This window comes from Astatotilapia calliptera, chromosome 20, assembly GCF_964374335.1.
Source record: "Astatotilapia calliptera chromosome 20, fAstCal68.1, whole genome shotgun sequence".
Lineage (NCBI taxonomy): Eukaryota > Metazoa > Chordata > Actinopteri > Cichliformes > Cichlidae > Astatotilapia > Astatotilapia calliptera.
This window is the reverse complement of record NC_137441.1, coordinates 1,980,579-2,006,708: the sequence shown is the minus strand read 5'-3', so window position 1 is coordinate 2,006,708 and position 26,130 is coordinate 1,980,579. Positions and strand designations below refer to the sequence as shown.

The 26,130-nt window shown below is 45.2% G+C and overlaps 1 protein-coding gene across 5 annotated transcripts in view; it reads right to left on the bottom strand.

Moving 5' to 3' along the window:
- Positions 1 to 26,130, bottom strand: part of LOC113013210 (IQ motif and SEC7 domain-containing protein 1-like) — a 109,999-nt gene that overhangs the window by 12,276 nt on the left and 71,593 nt on the right. For 3 of the 5 annotated variants that reach the window (XM_080295030.1, XM_080295034.1, XM_080295031.1), the window contains exons 2-14: positions 21,840 to 22,008; positions 21,145 to 21,312; positions 20,167 to 20,538; positions 17,761 to 18,359; positions 15,690 to 16,601; positions 13,833 to 13,991; positions 12,919 to 13,041; positions 12,660 to 12,826; positions 11,876 to 12,015; positions 10,286 to 10,411; positions 8,312 to 8,411; positions 1,768 to 1,929; positions 129 to 356 (exon numbers count right to left, since the gene is read on the bottom strand). In XM_080295030.1, coding sequence (XP_080151156.1) covers positions 129 to 356; positions 1,768 to 1,929; positions 8,312 to 8,411; positions 10,286 to 10,411; positions 11,876 to 12,015; positions 12,660 to 12,826; positions 12,919 to 13,041; positions 13,833 to 13,991; positions 15,690 to 16,601; positions 17,761 to 18,359; positions 20,167 to 20,538; positions 21,145 to 21,312; positions 21,840 to 22,008 — 3,425 coding nt within the window. The remainder of the gene's footprint in view (positions 1 to 128; positions 357 to 1,767; positions 1,930 to 8,311; positions 8,412 to 10,285; positions 10,412 to 11,875; positions 12,016 to 12,659; positions 12,827 to 12,918; positions 13,042 to 13,832; positions 13,992 to 15,689; positions 16,602 to 17,760; positions 18,360 to 20,166; positions 20,539 to 21,144; positions 21,313 to 21,839; positions 22,009 to 26,130) is intronic. The other 2 variants (XM_080295033.1, XM_080295032.1) reach the window with 1 other exon arrangement.

Genomic DNA, 26,130 nt, shown 5'->3' with positions numbered 1-26,130 from the left:
TTAAACTAACATAATTCAATTTTGTGGAACCTGTTGACAAAATTTTAATTAAAGTCAACGTTTCATTTTTTTGAGTGCATCTGTAACATGTGAACAAGGTGAGCCTCGCATCGTACACCTGTCCTCACCTGTCTCTGAGAGGTCTCTGAGCGACGAGCTGAGTGCCGTGCGCTTGAGTCCGTCCACTGTTGCGTACGTGTCGTCGAGGCTCGGCCTTCCCAGGGTACCGTTCACCACCTCACTCTTTAAGGTTCCTCCACCGCTGTTTGCCCCGCCTCCTTGAGTGCCCATGCCTCCCGGTCCTCCCCCTGTCAACACGCCAGGACGCATGACGCCTTTCTGCTTCTCGAGCTCAGCTGAAAGGAAAAAAGAAAATCAGGAAAGCTGTCATTAACGACAACTCGCTGGATCGCTGTTCACTGCAGATTTGGAATCTACTGCTGGTGAAGTCAGGCGTGGAAGCTTGAAAGGCAACACATGCAGGCTAAACAATGCATTTATAACACTGAAATATTTGAATTTGCACATAAATAACTGAATTATAAGGCTGGAGCCACAGTGTCAGCAGTAAATTTCACCCATCTATTTTCTGCCCCTTATCTTGGGGTGTGGGCAGGCCTAAGCAGAGATGCTCTCCCTGTCAGACACCAGAGTGCTCTCAGCTGGACATGCCTGACACCCCTCACCTAGGACGCGTGGAGGAGGAATTCGATGTGTAGAAGGAGCAGCTCTTTCCTAAATAGCCGAGCTCCTCACACTGCCTCTAATTAAGAACCCAGAAGTACGCCACTCATATTCTTCTGCTCACTAGCCGCAGCTTGAGTCCACAGACGAAGGTCTGAATGTAGATCGATCGGTAAACCGATAGCTCAGCTACCTCTTCACCACAACAGGCAGGTACAGCATCGCTGCAGACACCACACCAATCAATTTGTCAATTTCCTGCTCCCTTCCTCTCTCAGTAGTGAACAAGATTGAGATACTTGAGCTCTTCCTCATCCTGGGGGAGCAACTCATTCCTTGGTTGCTGAAACCAGCAGCAAAAGAACTTCAGAAACCCCAAGGACGGTCCACGCTGATACTGGGAGGTGTTGTACTCGCAGACATATGGATGCTAAAATGCTAAGATGAGTTGACAGATATAATTGTTTGGCTGTTAATATATGTGAGCAGCCTGCCAAAGTGAAGTCTGTGTGTGGGAAGTTCTTCATGTACCGTGACTGCTGGCAACCGGCCTGAACTCTAATGGTATAACAATTGATGTATTATTAGCTGCAGTGAGCACAAATCCAGAAGAGAAAAGAAATGAGAAAACAGATTCTGAAAATAGTCTTCCTCCAACGGCACACCCTGTCCTAAGCCCCGCCCACAGTGCATACTCCAAATCAGCTCATGTGAAACCCCGCTCTCCAGACTCAAAGCTCTACTGGAACTCCTCCGCTGTGTATGAAAACACCTGTGATTGGCCAAGGTTTGTCTAAAGCCTGTGAGCAGAGCCCAGACGAGGTGCAGAAAAATGGTTATTTAAAAAAAAAAAAAAAAAAATTGTCCAATGAAGCGACTTTAATTAAATAGTTATTTGTACCTGTGCAGCAGACACGCTCAGAGTAAAGTATCTGGTTCTGTCCCTGTAACGATCACCGCTAACAGCTACAACCACGTCCACCACAACCTTTGTGTCCACTGCTGGTTTCAGTACTGCTTTGTGTAATTATCCTTCATTTAAGGTCCCACTGAGCCTCCCACTGCTGTGACAGGAACACTTACACTCCACCCTGTACTTCTCCATTTCCTGGACCTCTGCGATGCTCTCTCGGAGGTCAGAGGTGAAGCGTGCCCGGTCCTGCTGGCTCGGAGCGTTGAAGACGATCAGAACCTTCCTCTCTCCTCCGGGGTTCGCGGACGTCAGCCGGATACCGTGAGGATAATCTGAGTGAAACACAACACAAAGACATTCAACCTCATTAGTCCTCTGATCTCTGGAGGGTTGGGGGTTAGAAAGATGATTGTTGATTAACTTGAACTATAATAGTTTCCTAAAAAGTAAAAGGACCCCCAAATTTTGCAAACACCAGCCACTAGATGATTGTTAGCATTTGGCGCACCTGTCAGCAACATCCGGTTAGATTTGCGTCATGCTAGTGTACCTCAAATGGTCTCAAAGTATTTAAAGAGGACATTTTGCCACGCCCTCTATTTTCGCTCTCCTCCTTTATGTTTGATTACATGATTGGTGGTGCGTACCCTGGAGCTGGGACGGAGTGCCACCAGCTGCAGCTGTTTCAGCCCAGCTCACCAGCACAATGTCATCTCTGCATCAGCAGTCAGTCCTGGTTCGGCCGTCTGTTGTTATCTCTGCTCCTGAGAATTCTGTTTAATCGCTCATGTTTCCCTTTGTCTGCACTTCTTTTGGTTCACCCACCTCCAGTTTCCAGACCTGCTTTGTCCTTTCGATGCTCTTCCCTGCTTCATTCTAACCCGAGCCCCAGCTTTGGTCTCAGTCTCAGGCTCTCACTTACAAATCCAAGCCTAACTCCCAGTTTTCCACCCTCCATTTCTAGCTCCTTGGTATTTTCTCTGCTAAGCTAACACCAGCCCAGCTCCTCACAGGCTCTTTGTCAGCTTCCTTGCCGTGTCTAATAAACTGTCAGTAACCTGTTTGGGGTTCAGACTGCCTCTTTGTCACGTTTTTTTGTGATATTTTTTTTCTGGTGTTGATAAATGGTCAAAATATGTAAAAGAGAGAGTGATTCAAATGAAAAAGAAAATACCTGCAACTCAAATCTGAAGTGATGATCGTGGAGGCAAGAAAGACGCTGCTGCACGCCCGCGTGCTTCAGGGGGAGCAGAGTGTCTTTTCTTGTTTTTTTGGATGTGGATATTTTTTGGAGACACAGTGGAGAGGCAGGTTACATGGCCTGCTGTGAACAGAACTCAGTGGCTGCAGTATAACATAAATAAGGTTTCCCTGCAGAGCTGAGAATAGGAATATAACTCTGATGAAGAGCACAGTAACGCTCCCTGAAAGAGGAGTTCATAGTGGGAGTCTAATCTAAGGGACATCCAGAAGGATGGATCCATTCAATTTTTTTAAAGGGCTCGTTTTGCACTGATTTCCTTCCCTCAAATCCTTCCTCACATCTCCAAGCTCTGCAAATCAAACAGATGTAATGTACGCCTCAACGTGTATGGATGGAAAGCCGGAGGCAGACATGCATTAAAAGGAGGAGCTGGGGTGGAGGTGGGTTCCAAAGTGGCTTGCAGATGTGCAGCAACTGTATGCATTAAAGCGCGTTTTATGTTGTATTGTTTTATCTGCTTGGATTGACAGTTGTACAGACCCTTTGTTCAGTAATGAAACTGAAGTAATTTAACAGCCTGTACTTTGAAAATAATGAATTGGTATTTGGAGCAATCTGTGTTATTTCAATTTCATCAGAAAACAGTGTGCTGATCTCTGAGCCTCACCCCTCCTCACGGGCGGCATTAATCTGATTGAGAAAATAAGATTTGTGTACACGCACACACAAACCTTCCTACCTGCCTCCCACGCGACGTGCGCACACACAAACACACGCACCCACGCGGCTGATGCATGACTGTGCTGATGAATCACATGGGACAATCTGTCCTGGTCTCAGTCATCAGCGCCCAAGACCCATTTAGCTCCAACTGGAGAACCAGAACTGTCAGCAACAAAAAGCACCAAGTGTAGAGCTCTGAGGCGACACTGGAACAACCGACATTTACGTGACACAATGTAATGTGATGCAATCCAGTCAAATACAGCGTAAGGAACAGAAGACAGCTCAAAATATTATCATCTCTGTCTCACGAAACCTACAGCCAACAGTCTTCTGCCAGGTGAGAGCAGAAGAGATGAGAAAGCCGAGCATTGAGAATGCGGCTAAACCTGTGACTCTGCAGAGGTTGTTTCAGAGTTAATGTGAGTGTGTGGAGCAGGCTTCATCCATGTGTGCCGGCACAGTCTCAGAGATAATCTTATGGCTCCCTACAGGTATGTAATGTCCCTGTTAGGTAAGCCACGAGTTTGTGGGCGGCTCTGCTACATAATAAACAACCTCTTTCTGAATTTGGGAGCTGAACTCTCTCTCTGAGCGAGGCTTCCTGTTAACAGGTGCTCAGGCAGATCTGAAACGCCAACAGCTCCAATCTGCTGCATGCAACTGAGAGCCAATTCATCTCTGAAGAAGTAGAGTCTTGGAAAACATGCACACTTGTGTCAGGAATGACAGGAGATTGCATAATCGTGAGCTGTGCAGAGGCGCAGTCTGATTTTACCCAAGCAACACAGGAGGATTTCTATTATATCAGGAATGCTCCCGAGAGCGAATGAAGCTCTGTGGAGCTGTGGGATACACAATGGCATTCTGGGGGGGGTAATCTTTTTTTTCTTCTGATGACGTCATGGCAACAGCCACGGTAAAGCCTCCATGATGTGAGGCATACAGCCTCCTCAGAGCATCACCTTCAACCACCACCAGCAGCTGCTTCTTATACACAAATGTTTCTGCTGTGGTTTCACAGACACTCCCACTGTCTCGTTAGATTTTTTATTTTTAACAAGGTACAACAGCCGTCTCCTTTTGTAAATCCTTAATGGACCAATCGGTATGCATTAGCATGAGTTATCTTCTAATGCTGCTGAGGAAGGACTGCTCAGTGACATTTGACAGACTGGATAGTTAAAGCTTACATGTTATGGACCTCATTTATTTTAGCGTCTTTGAGCAAATGTGATGCTGGGGTATGAAATTAAAGTACACTAATATTTTGTTTATTTAGATGTTGCATGAAATTGCTAGGCAGGTTAACTATACCGGTTGGTGGTACTGTGGTAATGTTTAGTAATGCACTCTGTGGGACTGGTGCAGAGCAGCTGTGGTGTTCATGGTCAGTGACATGAACACCACAGCTGACAGCACAAAGTTCAATTAAATTTAAGATGTTGATGCTTACCCTAATCAAAACAAATAGACGCCTCAAGGTGCTTCATATTGTATGTAAAGACCCAACATTAGCACAGAGAAAACCCCAGCAATCAGATGAGCAAGCACTTGACGACAATAGAAAGGAAAAACTCCCTTTTGACAGGAAGAAACCTTTGGCAGCCATCTGTGACAGTTGGGGGTGATGGAGGAAAACGGGACAAAACAGAGTGGAATAAAAGCCACGAGAGTCTGTGTAATATCTGTTTGGATGTTGCTGAAATCAGTTGGTTAGATGCCCTTTGAAGAGTACTTTACTCTTTTCCTTTTGTACTCTGATTACAGTTCAGCATCTGTACTTTTTCTCATGTAGTTCAGTAAAAAAGTTGAATCAGTACTTCAACCTTCATCAGAATATTTGTCAGGACAAGTACCTGCACTTTTATATGAGTGTTTATTTTGGCCACCTCTGTCAAACAGGGTTAATGTCGTAAAGTGGCACATTTTAATCCAAACAATCTTTTCTTGACCAAATCGAGTGTTTTTTACTGTCTAATCATAACTACTGACTGAAAGCAGAAATAAGAGACTGACCACAGTGGTTTAGCTGTTATGGCTGTGATTTATGTTACAGTGTTCTCTGTAAAACAGGACTACTGTCCCTCAGACCAATACTGTAGCAGCCTGTACGACAGAGAGAGTTACCAAAGGATGCTCGGTGTGCAGCTGGACACCTCTGGGGCTGAATACATCCAAACACTGTAAAATGTCCAACCTTATACAAATAAAGAAAGAAAGACATTTAAAGCCTGACACAAAAAGCTGTGAGGTGGGTTACTTTTTATAACTCGGATATCTGGTTACTGGAGTTATGGGTGCAGCAGCTTACACTGACAGACTTCCTCACTGTCATGAACCTTTCCGTCCATCTTCGTGCAGTTGGTCTCCTCTGGAAAATAGTTTAATGTAGTTTTCTTACAAATAATACGGCTTACAGTGTCACCTATTAGCTCGTTTACTGTTTGCACACTTTTAATTCGAAGATGAAAACTGCCGGCTCCAACAATAAATAAATAAATAAACAACACGGCAGGTAGCAAAATGCTAGCACTGGGGATTCAAAATGTTCAAAAAGTGTGAGACACATGGTTGATTCCATAATCTGAGGACATCAGGAAACCCCAGTGCACGCGCGTGAGACACGGTGTGGATTTGTGCCCTTTTAACTGCACCCAGCAGTGGTGGTGGTGTAGGCACTTCTAGGTGCTTCTACATCACTTAGCTGTTAAGATCCATTTAATGGCTTCAAATGAGACTTTAGTTTTGTGTCAGCTGAGATTTTGTGGGAGGTTCTGCATCGTTTCACGTACATATTTATACATACAGGCTCTTTGAGAGAAAGGGGTGGGTATGTAATTTCAGAGCCGAACTCTCTCTCTGAGTGAGAGATCCTGTTAACAGGCGCTCAGGCAGATTTGAAACACCTCCAACTCCAATCTGCTGCGTGGAGCTGAGAGCCAATTCATCTCTGCTGAAGAAGCAGAGGCTTGGAAACCACACACGCCCACACACACAAACAAACATAACTCTATAGGACTGTGTTAACGTTGTTATTGAAAAATGTTTTGAGAAACGTTGTCAAGCAGCCTCGTTTTCAGGTTGACAGACGTATATTTAGGAAATCCTGTGATGTGCTTCCACCGTTCCTTTCAAACACGGCTTGTGTTGTTGGTGCTGTGCTGACTGACGGTGTCTGTCTTTTAAAGAAACGGCTGGCAGATCATTGTAATTGGAAAAGGAAGTAAAATAATCTTTTGCCAAGTGATTATTAACAGATTGTTGAGAATATTTCCAACTAGGACAGAACCTCCAATTTTTGTTTTTTATATGAAATCCAAGAGAAAGTGTCCTGCTCGTACCAAACGAAGGCACGTGACGTGAAAAACACAGCCTGTCGTGTAAATGTTGGTCAAGCTTTTACAAAGGAGCTGCAGTTTTAATTATTAACCCACTGAATGCATAAGAAATAAGAACATGTTCTTTTGTGTTTTGACTGCCATATCTAAGCCATTATTAACTTTCAGGTAAGTTAATGTATTTAATGTTTCCCCTTTTTCGACTCGCTGACATGTATAATATGTATTACCCACCTGACGGCTGTGTCTGGATGTTTTATGGCACCAAACTGCAAAAACTCACCTTCACAAGTCCAAAGGATGAGAGAGATGTAACCTAAAGACGGCATTTGTGGCTGGTTGGTTCAACACTTGTGAAATGCCCCAACAGACACCAGATGTATTGTGATAATGTTAAAGACGGATCCTGATGAATTCCTGTGACTCCGACATTTGGGACGGTTTTTATTTGAAGCATCGCAGACATGCTGAGTGACACAGGCACCTCGCAGGGTGACGTCTCGTCTCCTTAAACCCTCCTTGTGGATATGCTGTTACCAGATCGCTACACGTAGCTACGCTGCAGCTTTCCGTCCCCTCAGACTGTACACACAGCAGCTGTACAGCCCTTGAGTACTAACTCTGCATCTGTTAAACCTCTGTGAACCTCCTTTACATTCTGCCATGAGTACAGCGATAACACAATGACAACCTGCAGCCGTGTAGCCTCGTCCGTTAGCATGGACGGAGAGTCTGACATTATGATCAAAGAAATCAAGAAAGCTTCATTTTGAACTCAGCTGGTATTTTACTGTAGCTGATACCTCCAATATAAGGAAATGGAGGCACATTAGTTTAGACTTTCCACATTTTTTAACGTTTTCAGTTCCCATATTCATAACTTTTATTTTTATTTCTTAAAACATGAAGTTAACTAGGAGGTATTTGCTTACTGAAGCAACTAACACTTTCTCCATTTCCCCTGCAATCAGCGATACCAAATTACGTAGGACGTTCTTGGAAAGAGACCTGCAATTATGTGAAAAGCTGCCACAAAATTAGCAGGAAGTTGCAGGACTTGTAAATTAAACCGTTGTAATTCTACAGAGATTCAGCATGTTCAGATTCAGAGTTTCTCATAAAGAACAAAGTATTTGAGTAGCTCGACAACAGCAGCATCTTTTTCAGTGGGATGTCAAAAATATGCTTGGAAATATCCTTAAATCGAGCAAAGCCCTGAGAAGTGAGCTGGCAAATCCATACAGACAACACGTGTGCAGCAATCAGGGTATTCATATATTTACAGCACCATGTGTTTCATGCATGTGTGACTGTTTTCAGTGCGCCTGCTGACTGCTGGGTAAAAATAGAGTCAAGCAAGTACAAAAAAGAAAAGGAGACATAGAGACCAAAACGAGAGAGGCGGAGGAAGATGGATGAGAGGAGGCAGCAGAGAGCAGTACTTACAGGTGTTTTGGAAAGTGTGGACCTGCATGTCGACCAGAGGAAACGATTGTCTGAAGCTGTACGTCACAGAAGTCTTCTTCTTTTGGAAGATCTTTGTCACCTGAGGAGGAGGAATTAAAATAAGGGAAAAGAAGGTAAAGAAGTCCTGCGTGAAAATACACACAAACACCAAAACACCGACAGGTACTGTGTCGAAAACAAGCAGATGTGCATCTGTAAAAAAGTTTAAAAAAGAAACAAGTGAAAAGAGAATATAATTAAAATCTCTCCGTGGGAAGCTCCTGGTGACTGCAGACACAAAACACTGTCTTCCCTCAGAGAGTTCAAACCATAACCAGCGAGTGAAGACTAAACGAATCAGCGAGTGGAGAAAAACGAAGGTCAAAGGTCGAAATCTAAACCAAGCTCTCCCAGCTGATAAACCTGGGGCCTGTCTCAATGTGCGTACTTGCGTTCTCGTGTACTCGTGATACGGCATCAGTCGGAGACCAAGTACTGTTCCAATTCGAAGTACGCATCAAGCCGAGAACGCGAAAAAGTCCCGGATGTGTTCTCCGCCCGTTTTATCGAGCATGCATCGGTGGTGACTTGTGTGGACTTAGTACAGCTAAATATCCCAGAATGCATTTCGTCCAAAACTCAAACGCGGCAATGGCGGACGAGCGGGGCTAAAAACGTTTAAATATTACTCTTTCTGGGTCACAAAATAAACTTTTAAGTTATTTTCAAGCGTGTAAACTTCAAATATCTGCTCGATTTATCAAGATATCATATATTTCCAAACGCGCTCCGATGTTTTCGGAGACATCCGTGACCCGCCAGCTCCATAGCAGACAGCGAGGTCGAGGATCACTAGAGCCGGCGAGAACAGCGGACTCCCGGCACATTGTTTCCAACCCCCCCCCCCCCCCCCCCCCCCGCGGTCTTTTCGCTACTCAGGTTAAACAAACCCCAGCAGCTGTCTATTGTATTGAGTGTCCACTACAATAAAAATAAAAGCGTTCTAACATCTCACCTGCTTGTTTTTATTAAGACATACATGTACACTATTTTTATTAATAGAGATTTCACTGCTGAGGTTAAACATGATATATAAGTCACGATTAAATCGGGCTGTGATTAAAGTTCAGCTTCATAACATATTACTCACAGTTAAATTAAGAGGGGACGGCAGTAAAAACTCCGGACCTGTGACATCATCAAGTACGCTGGTCTTCCAATTGTCCGTGCTCGCGTTCTCAGCAAGTCCGGACTCGCGTACTTGAGAATTGAGAAAGGGCCCTGGACTTCTTACTGATTTTGCTTCAGCTACTAAATCTTAGCAGCACTGCCTAAAAACATAACAGCAAAAATCAAGCAGCATCTGACCAGAAAACTGAGAATTTGAGCCAAATACTGAGCGTCTCCTTAGCTGCAGTTTGGTCTCCACTCTCTCCAGTTCAGCTGCACTCGCTCACTCGACTCTAAACTCTGCAGTTTGCTGCTGAGCAGGTTGTTGAAGCATGCATGACGAAAACAGCGGAGAAAACCAGAAACGTAAAGTCTGAGTGGAGAAACATGAGACCCGATGGGTAAAACTCGCTGACAAATCCTGGTTTTTTTGGTCTTTTCTCGTAAAGTCGCGCTGTCAGACTTGCTGACATTTCTGGAGCACTGCTTAAACATGAGCAGGGCATTATGGGATAAAATGGTGCTCCAGTGATGCAAAAATCCTTTTATCTCACATGTGAGTGAATCTTAAGGTTGTGCAAGAATCGGTGGTCACACTGGTCCTTAAATGGTGCAATAACCAAACACACACTCTGCAAAGTCACACTAAATGACTCTGTTTTCCACTAAATCCACAGCTGACGGACCAGAAGCGCAATGCAAACTGAAACCTAACCTTGGTTTAGATTTAAGTGAGTTGTTCTGGTGACTTTATATCCCTGTGAGAAGCAAAAGCACATGTCACACACAGAGTGCATCGTTTACCATAAGCAGGTCGTTGAACAGGAAGACTTCTCTCTGGTGGACGCCGCTCCTCTGAGCTCTGTTTGGATCGGGAACCTCGAACAGCTGACAGCAGCACACCAACCTGCGATGAGGCAGCGACAGCACCTGCAACACAGACAGACACACACTTCTGTGACCTGCCCTGTATCAAAAGGTTATTATGTACTAAAAAAGAGGCAGGGATAAAAAAAGAGCATAATTGTAGTTAAATGCAATGATTTATGTTAAAGCATGTCGGATTTTTGATCTCTGAAATGTGACTGAATGAGTGTGTGAGCAGATTTATGTCCCTGCAACATAAAATCAACTATATTCTCGTGCATAACACAGATAACATTCCTGACACTGATGTGGGACCTGCAGAGTCACATTGTCAGTGGACTGAGTGATAACTCAAGACTACGGATGGTGGAACATACACAGTTTTATCCTGTCACTTAAAAAGTCATTATTGATGCCACTTTAGTTATTTATAGCTATGGTGTTGTAATGATAACAGTAATTACATCTAATTACATTAAAGTATCAAGCTGAAACTGATACTGAAATCCTACAGCGATGAAATCCATGAAACCTGTTCAAACACATGCAAAGGATCCATCCATCCATCCATCCACCCGTCCATCCATCCATCCATCCATCCATCCATCCATCCATCCACCCACCCACCCGTCCATCCATCCATCCATCCGTCCATCCGTCCATCCATCCATCCATCCATCCACCCACCCACCCACCCGTCCACCCATCCACCCACCCACCCGTCCATCCGTCCATCCATCCATCCGTCCATCCGTCCGTCCATCCATCCATCCGTCCATCCATCCACCCGTCTATCCGTCCATCCATCCATCCATCCATCCATCCATCCATCCATCCATCCATCCATCCATCCGTCCATCCATCTCTACCGATTGTAAAGCACTTTGGTCAGTTCTGTTTTCAAATGTGCTATACAAATAAATTTTGAATTTGAATCCATCCATCCATGTGATTTAAAAGACTGAATAGACTCGGCGGTACGAACATGAACAGGGAGGTTATTCCAGGTGCTACGGTTGCAAAGGCCCAGTCACCTCTCGACTTCAGTCGAGACCTGGGTTGAGCTAGGAGCATCTGATTGGACGATCTTTGTGCTCTATTGTGATTGTACAAGTGGAGGAGTTCGGAAAGATAGCTGGGCGCTAAATTATTTAGAATATTAAAAGTGAACAAAAGAATTTTAAAATCGATACGATATTTAACAGGGAGCCAGTGTAAGTTGGCTAAAATTGGAGTGATGTGTTCATAGATTCTTGTACCTGTCAAGAGACGCGCAGCTGCATTCTGAACTACCTGAAGCCGGTAAAGAGACGAGTGTTGGAGGCCCAAGTAGAGGGAGTTACAGTAGTCCAGTCTGGATGTGATAAATGCGTGGATTTGGACTTTGGCTAAATCAAAAGCTTTGCTGTTGCTATAAAGTTAAGTTATAAATAAAAACCCATCATGATGCTATTTTTAAAAGCATCCACCTGGAACCTTTGTGCAGTGTAACAGATATTTTCATCTCGGGGTGTAAGAGCGTCTTACGGGTTTCTTGCCGACCACCATCCTCTCCACCGCCTGGACCTGGGACACGTGGTCATCGTTTGTCCTAAGCTCCCACTTCTGGATTCTTCCATAGATCGCCACCAGCAGGTCCCGGGGAATGTCTTGACCATTATCGACACCTGTTGGGATCACAGGTAAGAGTTTGACATGTATCTTTTGTGCAGGCACAATGTTTACTCCTGTTTTATCATCCGGTGCTTCCTTTCCTCAGTTCATCCACATGGCTGGCTGCTGTCTGCGACTGTGATCTCAGTGACTGTCTGTGCCATGCTTAGTCAGATTTGTTCCAGCTGTCGTTAGACAAAAATGTGTCATTCTCTAAAAATCTGACGTTAAGCGTTTTGGCTAAATTGATGAGTCACAGACAGAAACAGCACAAACACCAGCAAAGTTTCACTCTCAGCTTCAGAGCACACTGCAGTGCTGCACCGAGTGTTTCATTCTGGATCTCATCAGTTAAATGACATGAGAATGAACAGCAAACTGCTGTGTTGTTTTAGCCACATGCTAACGGTTAAATAATGCTTCAAGCGGATAAAAAATCCTTTAACATGGAGCGGACATTGTCCACACCAGGAGGAGGTCAAGAGGTTTCAGCCTCTTTCCTAAACTGTAGTTTTACCATTTATTTGTTGCAGGTTTATGAGGTTTTACATGACGACAGCCTGCAGCATTTCTGCTGCTCTCAGACTCAAACACTGATTTTAACATTTTACAGCCCTGCATCGTTTCAGACTGATTATGGGGGCGCTGCTATACGGACCACGCAGGTTCTTGATGAAGTCCTCGAGCTTCATCTTCCTCTCCGGCTTCACGTTGGGGCTGTACATGTCTGTGTTGAGGAGGATGATGGCAAAGGCCAGGATAAAGATGGTGTCTGGATTCTGGAACTGCCGGATCAGCACCGGGTTACAAACGCAGTATCGCTGACTGCAGAGCGAGAGAAAGGGGAGCATCACAAACTGCACAGACGACTCAGCTCTTTGATATTTGATCAAACCCTCCGCGACGCCGTTTAATACCTGAAGGCCTCCACCAGCCGCTCCACCCGCTGGGCTTCACCCTGAACTTTGATCTGAGCTTGGAACTTCCTCAGAGCGTCGTCCAGATCCATCCCTGAGAAATCCATCTCATCCAGGACACAGCTAAAGAAAGAGACAGAAAACGCTGATCATTATCCACAAACGCATTCCTTAAGCCTCGTCTTCACCTACTCCTGACAGCTCAGAGGCCTGTGAAGCAGGAGTCGGGGTTTAATGTGGTCCCTTCAGGTTTAAGGCTGTGTTTCAATACTATGAAGGTAGTTAATGATTCTCTGAGGTACATCACCGCTCATACCGCCTTACCTGGTGCAGAGCATGGTATGTTTAAGATAAGATATGAAACCACTGCCTATTGACCCACCAGTTCTCTGGAAAACAGTGTCAGCATTTCCAGAAGATCCCCCCGAGGTAGCAGGATGTCCTGAAGAGTTAGAGGTTATCTAAAGTCGTCTTTCTCAGTAAATATCAATAAAAAATACAAATCCGTGCATGGATGAATTTATTGGATGGGATGATATGATTCAACACAGTGATGTATTACAGGCTTTGTTCATGTTCTCAGTCATTTCTCTCAGACTGTGAGAGCTGCAGCTGAAACGATCTGTAAAAGCAGACTTAAGTCACTGGATACTTTAATTACAGTCAGATCTTTCTGTGCTGTTAATGATAAACACATTCACTGCCAGCTTTCCTCCCTGGCTTTAGATAGACTGCAGCTTTCTTTCTGCTTCACCACCCTGTGAAGGTATGTCTTTCAGCCCAGTCAAAGCTAAACTTTCACTGTTTTCAATAATTATCGCTCAGTTAGGACAAGCCTACCTTGTAACCACATAAACGCAGACACCTGTCCACAGTAAAACATTCACTGAAAGGACTTTAACATTTGCACTCACTCAAGGACGTCTTTGTTGAACTGCTGCCGGCTTCCCAGAAACTCTCCGATCATCTGCCTGCTCAGGCCTTTCCTCTCCAGGATGAAGCGGGCGATGCCCACTGGCGTGTCTGACACAAACCCCCTCTCGATCAGGTACTGGATCCCCTTCTCTGGCTTCCTGTAGACCAGAGGAAACACGGCCTCTTAAGTTGTTTGCTCTGGGACTGAAATTCTTTTTATTGGTTGTCTTGTTTTTATTGGTTGCTCCGTTCTACGCTGCTGAGAAGTCTAATATTTTGGCTTTTTAAAATTCTGATACATAAAAAAAACTCCTCTAAACTTAGAAACTTAATTTCAGTAAAACATTCAGAGAGTCCAGAGAATTCTCTGTACACATGGGACCAGGTTAAAAACCAACACTGGATGGCAGTGCTCTCTTCAGCCCCTCCACACGATCTAACATTTAAAGCTAACATCTAACTTGTTATCAACAACAGTACGGGTAACTTAAACGTCTATGAAGGCATCATTAATGCTGAATGAAACATTCTAACAACACGACTCACGAACTTCCTCAGAGCGTCGTCCAGACACTCTGAGGAAGTTCCAAGCTCACTATGTGTTAACAGACCTCTCTGCATTGAATCATATCTGTTATTAACCTCTGTCTCTCTTCGACAGCATGTCTTTATCCTGTCCTCCTTCTCTCACCCCAACCAATCCCAGCAGATGGCCCCGCCCCTCCCTGAGCCTGGTTCTGCTGGAGGTTTCTTCCTGTTAAAAGGGAGTTTTTCCTTCCCACTGTCGCCAAAGTGCTGCTCATAGGGGGTCATATGATTGTTGGGTTTTTCTCTGTATCTATTATTGTAGGATCTACTGTACAATATAAAGCGCCTTGAGGCGACTGTTATTGTGATTTGGAGCTGTAGAAATAAAATTAAATTGAATGACACTGCTGCTAACAGTGTGGGTGCTTATCTCTCCACCCCCCTGCTCAGAAATAAGGACACAACCAAGAAGGCTCTGAACTGGCAGTATTATTGGAACAAGTCTGCCAGAGATCAGTAATATCTTCCCCACTCGCTGTCTGAGGAGGGTGCACAGTATCCTGCGGGACCAACATCACCCTGCGCGCCACCTTTTCCATCTGCTGCCCTCAGGGAGAAGGTACAGGTCTATACAGGCCAGAACATCCAGACTGGCCAACAGCCTGTATCCACAGGCTGTGAGGCTCCTGAACTCTCTGCCCCCCTCTCACGGACAATAACCATATCCAACTTCTTAATAGCAATGAACTGGTCTGCATTGGTGCATCATATCTTTATTCTCTTCCCCCTCCTGCCCCCCCCCCCCCTCTTTCTTAAATAGATAACTATCATATCTGATATCATATCTCACAGTACAATAATATTGAATGGGTTGCATTGTTGTATTTTGTCATGTTTCTCAGGTCTTTGTCTGAATTTCTACGAACATTATTGCTAAGGATTGTCTTATTGCATTGGAGTCACACTGGGTTAAATATGTACACTTGGGTTTTAAGGGGTATTTATTATTTTCTTCTTTTTTTGGGGTTGTATGGAAGCCCCAAACGCAATTTCATTGTTCTTGACAATGACAATAAATAAATACTAAATACTAACTGTTGTCAGACGAAGAAGAGATGGTCTGACACTAAGCAGCCCTGATTGCACACTGGGGCTGGGTTACATATGTTGTTCTGTTTGCTGCAGTATGAGCAGACAGTTTCCTCCATGTTGTACTTTTGTGTCTGACATCAGGTGTTACTGATCTGACTTATGCCTGGATTCTTTGAACTCACAGGAGGCCGATTATTGCTCTGAGTCTTCAGGATTATGTTTGCAGACGTTCTTACTTGTTGAATAAGTTGAGTCCAATGCGGTACTGCCGCCGCTGCACCACGTCGTTGTTGAACGCAGGTGAGTCCCAGCTATGACGGCTCTCCCTTTGATAGGTCTGCTTTCCCAGCGCAGCTCCTCCGATTGGCTCCCGGAGGCTGTCGCGGGACGAGGAGCCGGAGCTGCAGTTGTTGACCGTTGTGTCATCGTTGGAGTTGGTGGTGGTGGAGTTGACGCTCTCGTTGTCTCCATCAGAGCAGAGCAGGTGGTGGTGGTGGAGGTGGGGGTGGTGAGCGTGGTGCTGCTGCGCCTCCATGCTTTGGAGCGCAGAGGAGGACGAGGACAGCGGCGAGGGCGTCAGCGGTGGCAGGGGGGAGAGAGGTGTGAGGGGCGGTACGGGAGATGGCAGCGGAGAAGAAGGGGGTTCGGGGTAAGCGTGAGGGAGGTGGTGGTGTTGATGGTGCAGGTGGTGGTAGTGGTGCTGGGCGAAGTGGTGAGCGTGCTGCATGTAAGGGCTGCCGCCGTGTCCGTGGTGCATGTGCATCATGTGATGCTGGGTGTACTGAGGGTGGTGGTCGAGGATGGTGGGGAGGTGGGGGATGGGTGAAGGGTGAGGGTGGGGGTGCTGGAGTGGGTGAGGGAGCGGGTGCGAGGGCAGGGTGCGGGCCGAAGGCATCGGCAGGGGGACGTTGGAGGGGCTGCGAGTCTGTCCCTGCGCCGTGGCGACCGAGCGGCCGTTGGGTTTGTGTTTGATGGTTCCCTGCGGAGATTCGGCTTCGCTGCTTCCTCCGCCTCCTCCTCCTCGCTCATCTTCTCCGCTTTCACCTTCCACTCCTCCCCCCCTCCTATCCCTCTCCCCACTTCCTCCCCGCTCGACTCCTGACGGCTCCTGTTCGTACACCAGGCGTCCGATAGACCCTCGCTCTGACCTGAAGATGGGAACGATACAATGAATTATGACTGCACATCTTCTAGTCACCTGATTCTAATGGAGCAAAGCGGTAATCATACTGACGGAGGATTGTAAGGATGTGGAATGGAAAAATACAGGCTGTTATATAAAGTAAAACTAGAGGTTGAGCCTATAAACATATGAGTAAAATCACTACATTAGAAACACAGCAGGGTTCAGGCACTTTAATAAAGTCTCACTTTCATTTAGACCTCCTTTAAAAGGTGAACGTAGCTTCCAGGCTTGACGGTGAAGTAGAGCTGGGCGATAGAACGAGAACGATATGTGTTGCGAAATAACTTTTTCTCGATAGAAAAATTAAACTATTGCGATAGGCCTCACCGCTCTTGTTCTCTTAAAAAACATAAAAAAGAACAGCCAATCCAAATTAAGTAGCGCAGAGCCGAACCAATCCCAGCTGCAGCGTCACGTCACGTGACTTGTTACGTACAGCACAAGTGCCAAGCCGCACATGTGTATTTGTTTGGGAAGCCGCCAGCCGCCCGGGTAATGGAGGAAATGAGTGTTCCGACCAGAGAAAAATCAACCGAGAGCGTGACCGAAGAGAAAACAGATGATTTATTTTATTTTTAGAATTAATAATTGCCTTTTGTGTAGTTTGCAATATTTGCCTTTATTTATCTGAAAAAGTCTCATGTTCCTTAAGTACATCTACCCTGTTGAACTTATTATGGGAAATAAATATTTAAATCAAAACAAGCTGCTGATTATTTCACATTTTACTTGTGAGCAACGGCACATTTAAATCTTACAAATATAGTTATTTGGCTGATATCGTGATATAAATCGTTATCGCCTGAAATGAAAAAAACATATCGTGATAAACAATCTCATATCGCCCAGCTCTACACTGAATCATTCATTAAAGTTCCTGCAGTGTTTCTAAGGGTCAACAGTGACGAGCTGGAAGCTCATCTTTTAAATATGGACTTCATGTGTTCATGTGAAGTATTGACTAATTTCAAACGTCTTGCAGGAATTTTGTGTTTTGACCGTGCATGCGGCCTTGTCCTACAGCGCCCCCTGGTGAGGACGCTCGCGTCTGCGTCTGTTTTCATGCAGATTCTGAACGAGTTCATCCAGAAAGTGAAACGAGACGTTTAAGTGCTGCTGACCTGTCGCTCATGTCCACTGAGCTGTCGCTGGGCGGTTCGATGGTCAGGACGGGGAGATGTCCTCCTCCTCCACCCCTGCCTCTGTACTCGCCCCGACACTCTGTGCAGGGGGTGCTGCTCCTCCGGCTCGTGTTGCTGCCTCCCTCCGTCTCCCTGCTGTCTTCTCTCCCCCCTGCACTTCCTCCTCCCCCTCCTCCCCAGTACTCTGTATCAGAGCTGGAGGCGGGACGGGACAGCGGCGAGGAGGGGAGGCAGCCTTCATCCATGTACAGGGTGACATCACTGAAGGAGGTAGCGGTGCTGTCCTCATGCATGGAGGCACCTCCTCCTGCCCCCGCCCTCCCCCCTCCTCCCCCCGTCCGGCCCGCAGCACGTCGGGAAGATGTCGTGCTGTTGCGCCACGCACACTGTCTGTAGTCTTCCTCCTCGTCTTCCTCCTCGTCCTCTTCCCCTTCTTCCTCCTCCTCTTCTTCCTCCTCATCGCCCTCCTCTTCGTCCTCATCATCGTCCTCCTCTCCATCTCCTCCCGCTTCCTGTGAGTCTTCACGGCCGGACTGGCAGGTGAGGGAGTCGTCCATGGAGTCTGCCAAGGACTTAACCTGCAGTGCACGAACGTAACGTCACGACACAGAAAATACAGAGAAAATATAAAGAGAAAAAATATCCTGAGCTGACGATGAGAAGGTCAGAAGAAGAAAATCGCTGCACAACTCCTGTCAGGAGAAAGACGGCTGTGGAAATCTGCACTCATGTTTCTTTCTGTTTGTTTGACCTTTGCTGAGAGACGGCCAAGAATCTGCCGCAGGATGGGAAGAGACTCCCGGGGATCCGCTCTAATCACTTCTGATTCATTTTCATTTAGCTTCAGGAAACTCTGGGACATCCAGCACTTTATAACAGATATACAAGATATCATCTGAGTTAGGCTGACTTCTTTGTTAGTTTTTAATATAATATACATCTGTGTGTGTCATTTGCATAAAAAAGGATAAAATCATGTTTGCAAATGACATGAGTACTCGGAGGCACAAAAATGGAAGATGAGTCAGGAAAGGGGCAAAAACAGAAAATCGTTTCTGGTTAGGAAAGGATTAAAACGATTACTTTTCTGCTTATCAGGAAAAGAATGACTCCACCAACTCCTCACACTGAGTGCCTCGCCTACGCGGATATTTATTTGTTCGGTTTTAGGCTCAAGGTAACAGTTCCTGCACAATCCTGCGGGCTTTTAATTTGAAACATCTACGCATACAAATATGTTAAGGTCCGCCTATTAGCATTTTCTAAAACTTTGAAACACATCTCCTGTCTCAGAGGACGGAGATTCCTCAGCATCCATTGGCCCCAATCAATGAACATTTACTTCCAAACCTGCACTTCAGTGACTGTTTCAGTGTTAATTGCTGCCCTGACAGCTGGGACAGCAGCTGCTAACAGTCCTGTAGTTGAAAGCTTGTTTGTGGGGCTCCACAGGGATCCTTGTCTGGGCCAATTCATTTTCCAATAATCGCGACTCTTTTAAGACCATCCAGCATTTAGCAGAGATTTTCTCCCTTTTAAACTCAGAATATTCAAACACTTCTTCTAGAGGTTAACTGCTGAAAATAAAGCTTCCCCCAGATTCCTATTGTATTTACTGGCAACCTCTGATTTAGTAGCTTTATAAACCAAACTGAGCAGTTTTGTTTCAGCTTTGGAGAATCTCAAAGACTCAAAGACTTTAATAATCTAGATAGTATTATGTGTGAACTAAAAAATGTACAGATTATGACAAAATGAGTTTATTTTCATTGATCAGCAGCAAGTCTGAGATTACTTTTGAAACTTTACATATTACTTTTAAAAGGTCGGATGGTCCTGAGCTATAACTCAGACCTTTTGAGGACTTAAAAAGAAGCAACTGGACTTCTTTAGGTTCATGAAGGTGTTTTACTCGATAAACTTCACCAAGCAGACACACCTATGGCATCAATTTCAAAATCCTACGTCACCTCGTTGTCAAGTTATTTCATTCACAAGATTTTCAGAAGATTTGACCTCTGAACTCAGGTAGGCCAAGGTTACTTAGAATTGAACTCGTCTAAGAGTTTTAGTAGCTACACCTATGGCATCAATTTGAAGATTCTAAGTTGCCTCGTTTTACGTTGCAGCCCCCCCCGCTCTGTCCACGCAGCCCCCGCCCATCCATCCACCCATCCTTGCAGCTTGGTGGGGTAATAACAATACCCCCACATCCTTTTTTGCCTGAGGAATAATAATTACTATGTATCAACAAACTCTTTTATGAATGAATTATAATTATATTCCTTTATTGTAATAATGCTGTGCACGTTTTGCACATGTGTACTTCAGACCGTGTTCTTTAAACATTTTTCATGACTGTTGAAGATGCTCAAACATCTCTACCTGCTTAGAGAAGGAGTCGTCCACATCTCCGGCGTCCTCTGAGCCCTGCTGACCTGGCGGTCCCTGACCCTGTGGTTGACGCTCATCAAATGAGTACTGCAGCCACCGAAGAAACAACGCATCATTAGAACAAACCGAGCAGAACCTGGTGTGTTTCATTATGTGCTTTTTTACAAGTGTGTGTGAGAGTGTGTGTACCTGCATCCTCATGTTGGACAGGATGATGCGGCGGGTCATCCTGCTCTCTGAGGCGGAGCTGCGAAGCCTCTCAAAGTTCTTGTTCATGCGATACTGCCTGAACGCCGTCTGGATCGTCTTCGCTGCCCGCCGGGACACGAACGGGCCCCCGTACTTCCTCTCAAGCATCTCCACCTATCAGGCCGTACGATCACGCAACCAAACAGAGAGGGAAGAGCAGAAACGATCTTTGCATTTACAGGAAACAGGAAACAAAACAGCAGAAACTTTCAGCGAACCTTTGTGATGTTGCGTGTTACGATGTGTGTAGTTTTGTGTTTTTAGTGAGTAAACCGAAAATTATTACACCGCTCGGCACATCTGACGGTTCCTAAACTGCAGTGGAAACAAAAGGAGCACGGACCAATAAGGAGGTTTGTTAAATGACGCCTTGTGCCTCCAAAGGCAGCTCTGCTCCTTAGCTGCTAACATTTCTAACTATATACCTTTACTTTTGCTTCATTTGAAAGTAAATACATATTATTTCACTAATTTTTCTCTTCCCTATGTAAACCTCCTTATTGGTCCATGCTCCACGTTGCTGTGTCTCTGCCTCTGTGTGCATTACGGATAAAAGGAAGGGCAGAAAATAAAGGTGTCCTGATGTGTCCTCTACCCTGCGGGTGATTGAAAAGGCTGCTTTGTAATGGAGGCGATTACATGGAAAACCTCTCACAGGAACCGCTCCAGTGGTGTTTTTAGAGGTGTTACTTATGAGGCCGACTTGTTGTGGCATTGTACCTTCTTGTCCTGGAGGTCTGTAGAGAGCTCATAGCTGTCAGATAGAGCCTTGCAGCGTTTGCTCTCCTCCTCCTCTTGCTTGCGGAGCGCCAGGCTGGCTGGCTGGTGTCGGCTGCGCTGAGCCCAGGCGAGGCTCGCTGGGCTGGGGGGCGAGATGGGTGAGCTGCCCTGGAAGAGGACATGATGAGAAGACATGTAATCAGATTTGATTTACTTCTGCTTTTATTTATTCAGGGTAACTTCAGGGAGACAGTACACATAATCCACTGATACAGGTTTTACTGTCAGACTGTTAATTTGGTCAAAAAAAAAAGTAAAGGGTTTAGTTTAATTATCTCTCAGCCGAACGTTGGATTAAAAAAGAGATCAATGTGTGTAATTTATTCGTTGGAATAATTTGATCCACGGTTTGACCTCTGTCATACAGCATCAACATCTGTTCCCCTGCCCACGAGATATCGCTGCTGTTTCAACCATGTTTGCTGGTTTAGATCAACTTTGTGTTCATTTGAAGCGAGCCCTTCCACCTTAAATGTCCCACTACAGCAGAACGGGGCCACCGAGCTCTTCACAGAGGGGATTAGGATTTTTACAAATGTGGCTGAAGGCGACACCTCCTTTCATAAGCTTCAGAATAAACTTCAGACACCTTTAGTAGCTGCAGATAGACGGTGCATGTGTTTTAGGGTCGGTACCTGTGTATGTGTGTGGGAGGCTCCCAGGGGCCCACCGGAGGAGGGAGAGCCGTAGGGGTCACAGGGGCTGGAGAGGGGGCTGTTGCTATAGCGATGGAAGGGAGGTGGATGGCCAAAGGATGAATCAGAAAAGGTGAGTGCCTCCGGACACTGAGAGTCGCCCTCCACACTGCGAGGAAAGAGACAAAAACATGAGGAGAACGAGAGGACGGGTTATCCATCTGCAGATGCTGCTGATTTCAGGTGAAATCACGCTGAAATAATGAAACAGAAGGTGGGAGAGAAGCTGTGGGATACAGAGAAGGAGGAGGAAACTTGATCCAAACAACTGAGAACAGAATCAGGACGGCAAGAAGGCGGAAGAATGGACTTAAAGAAAAGGAAAAGAAGAAAGGAAATCTGTTGGACAGATGGTGAGGTGGGGAGGAAGAGAAGGGAAAGGAAGGAAAGGAGGTTAAAGAGCAAACTGGAAGAAAGGGAAAAGAGAAAGATGAATAGATTCAGATAAAATAGCTGCACACTGACTAAACCGGACAAACTGACAGAACAAACCACACTTTACCAGAGTGTCAAACCTGACAAACTGGACCAAACCAGAGCAAACTGGCCTAATCCTGACTGCAATGAACTGGAACGAGTTTGTTCAAATCGACCATAATCAGATAAATCTCTGCCTCCATCTCACTCCATCACACCAACACTCTGCAGGTCCTTTTTCACTATATCCATGAATCTTCTCTCAGATCTTCCTGTTTTCCTCCCGCCCGGCATCTCCATCCTCATCATCCCTCTGTCCAGAATATCAACCTCCAAAAATCAAACCACAAAACTGGACCTTACATAAAAACAAACTAAACACATCAAAAGGGTCAAATTAAACCCTTTGAACAGAGTCAATCAGCTGGATCAGCAAGACTAAGTCAGATAAATACAAACTGAATGAAAAAGACCAAAACTGTAGCAAACTCCAATAAAACAAACCACAAAAGAATGTTACTGACATTTATTAAATGGCCTAATCACAGTTACAACCCAAACACAGTGGAACAAAAGTTCAACTGCACCTAACTGGGTCTAAGCTTGAAGAAACCCAGCAAAACCATCCATCCATCCATCCATCCATCCATCCATCCATCCATCCATCCGTTCATCCATCCATCCATCCATCCATCCATCCGTTCATCCATCCGTCCATCCATCCATCTATCCATCCATCCGTCCATCCATCCATTCGTCCATCCATCCATCCATCCGTCCATCTTCTTCCACTTATCCAGCTGACAGGCTCCAGACTAAACAGAACTAAAGCAAACAAAAGGAATGAGTCGCACCAGTTAAACAAAGCCAATAGGAATTTGGCTTAACCCAGAATAAAATGGACTAAAACCGGAAAAGTGGAATAAAAGAGCAGCTGGTGCTAATCTGGCCTAAGTGGAACAACCCAGTCTGAACAAATCACAGATTCAGATGAAGTGGACCAAATCAAACCAAATGGGATGTTCAGACCAACACATGGAAAGTTAGGGAAAAGACTTAATCCAGAGTAAAACCAAATAAAACACTCTTCTTTTCTGTCTTTCGGCCTACTCCCATTCAGAGGGAGTTCTTTCTCCCCACTGACTCCAAATGACTGATTGGGATTCTCTTTCATGTTTTATGGATTTAGCTGCACACTCACATTGAAATCACTTTTAATTGGCCAAACAAAAACAACGTGGAACAATTGGATCAAAGCAGAATAAACAGAAAAAGGGACAAAACAAAACCACGTTTCCTGAACTACCTGTCATGAACTGGGTTAATCCAGATGAAACTGGACAAAATGTATTAGACCATCATACTGTGGTCACCTAGCAGTTCACTGTGTTTAATGCCTCAACAGAGACGTCTCGGACAGACTGATGCAGATTACTGCTAAGAGAAACGCTGCGACACAGAAGATCAATCAACTTATTGATAAATAAAGGAGACGAAGAGAGAAGAGAAAAGAGGAGCAATCTATGCGACGGGCGTGTGTTTCATCATCAAAGAGGCTCTTCAGTGTTAATCTAAGACACCCGTGAAGCTGGCACAGAAGCTAACGTGGGCAGTGCCAAGCTAGCAAACACACACGCACACACGCACACACACACACACAGAGTCACATGAGGGTGACTCATGGCAACAGCAGTGTGAGTGTGTGTGTATATGTGTGTGTGTGTGGGTGTACAGTATATGTGAATGTGGGTGTGCAGTGCGTGTTTGCGAGAAGCACAGCGTGAGTGTGTGGGAGACAATGTGTGTGTCTGTGTGTTTGCACAGCTAGCTTTATGAGGACCGAAGTGAGTTTAAGACCTTGGGAAAAGGACATTTCTTTCAAAGTGAGGACGTTCAAATCAGTCCTCTCTTCAGGACTGTTTGACGGGTTCAGATCACAGACTGTGTGAAACTCGTGGTCACAGTGGAGTCACCCACTGGTTTCTGAAATCTCATTTTGCAAACTCCGCTTTAGCTTGATGGCTGTTTTCATCCTGATTTTACTGAAAACAGAGGCGACAGTCTTTGGATGAAGGGTAGAGTGGAGAAAAGGGAGAACACCAGCAAGCCTGGTTAGATGCATCGATGCATTGCAAAGACACAGACACCTGCTAAATAACATCTAGATAAGCATGCAATTACCTCACAACAAGTCATTTTGAAGCCATATTATTTGTCAGAGCAGAGTCTAATTAAGTGGCTCAAATTAGCGGAGCTGAAAGTTGTTATAAAGACAGAAATTAGCTATAGACACCACAACATGTTGCAGTGTATCAGGCTGTAACGTGTTTATTTCTGCTGTGTTTTTAACGTCCGAGTCTCATGTTTGAAGCCAGATTCAAGTGGACGTTAGAGGAACTGCAATTTTTGACACTGGGTTTATGTCAGCGACGGTCCCCACGCAAACGGTGACTAGCCTGCCACTGAAGTCCACCGAAGCAACTTGAGGCAGCTTTTACTTTGTGCATCTGACTCAAAGTAGCGTCCATAGTTATTAAAGTGTGTCTGCAGCTGAAATACTGAGGCCAGTGTGTGGCAAGGAAAACGTGACTGATTCGTATTAACAAGCCAAAAGTGCAGCAAGAAAAAACACCAAGCATCACACCACTACTAGTCCTGACTATATGCACAAGGCAGGTGGGTCCACTGATTCACGCCGCAGACAGCGAATCCTGAGCTGTCAACAACAGGCGTGCAGCCTCATCAGGCCGCACTGATTTGTTTAGCTCAGGTGAGCCTTTGCATCATATATCTGCTTCGACCTGTGCAGGGCTAAGAGATGTGCAGAGATGCTTTTCTGCTCAACACTCTTATAAAGAGTGACGCTCAGGCAGTACTCAGAGATCCTGACGCCTCATTTTTCCCATTCTGACGTTTGTGGACATTCACCGAAGCTCCTGGCACGTATCTGCATCCCTTCATGCACAAAGCCACATGTTTGGATATGACCGAATAACTCAAGTCAGTTTATTTATGAGCACTTTTAAGAACAAGTGTTGACCAAAGTGCTGCATAACAGAACATAAATAAATGAAAGAAAAATTAAATGTCAAGATTTAAAGATGCGAGTTTTAATTGCCCAGACTGTTCTGAAGTTTAAGGGCATGTTTTCATCTGTGAAACTAGAAGTGTCTGCTCAGCTGACCTCAGTGATCTTTTGGGAACATGCATTGTTAAAAGGTCAGAAAGGTAAGAAGGCATTTAAAGACTTAAAAACCAACAATTGGAAATAAAGTATCGAATTTCAGGAGCAGGACCACGCTGCCAAACACGCTGTTTCCGGTTCTCATCTATATACGTCTCCCCCAGTTCTACAAGCTGTTCATTCTCATTTAAATGCCCCCACCCCCCCCAAAACAGGAAACTGGTGCACCGTCAGGAGTTGCAGATGAGAAAGCAGAACTGAGTGATTTACAGAGGTCTGAACAGTCTCACTTTAGTTTTTCACTTGTTCAGGTTCAACGAGTTTAGCGCCATCCATGATTTCATGGCAGCGAGTCCAGCAAAGCTGTCAGAGGAGCCGTGGTACGCAGACAGATTTGTGAGTCAGATGCATAACAAGGAAATTCAATTCCATATTTTTGGAAAATTGAAATCAGGAGCATAGAAAGTGAAAAGAGTACAGGACCAAGAATGGAGGTCATGAGAGTGGAGCAGGTGATGATGAAAACCCACCAACGTGACAGAAAAACCTCTGCCTGTGAAACACACACATCTCTAACACACATCTCTGCGGTGCACAGACCAGGAAACACGATGCACTGTATCGAATGCA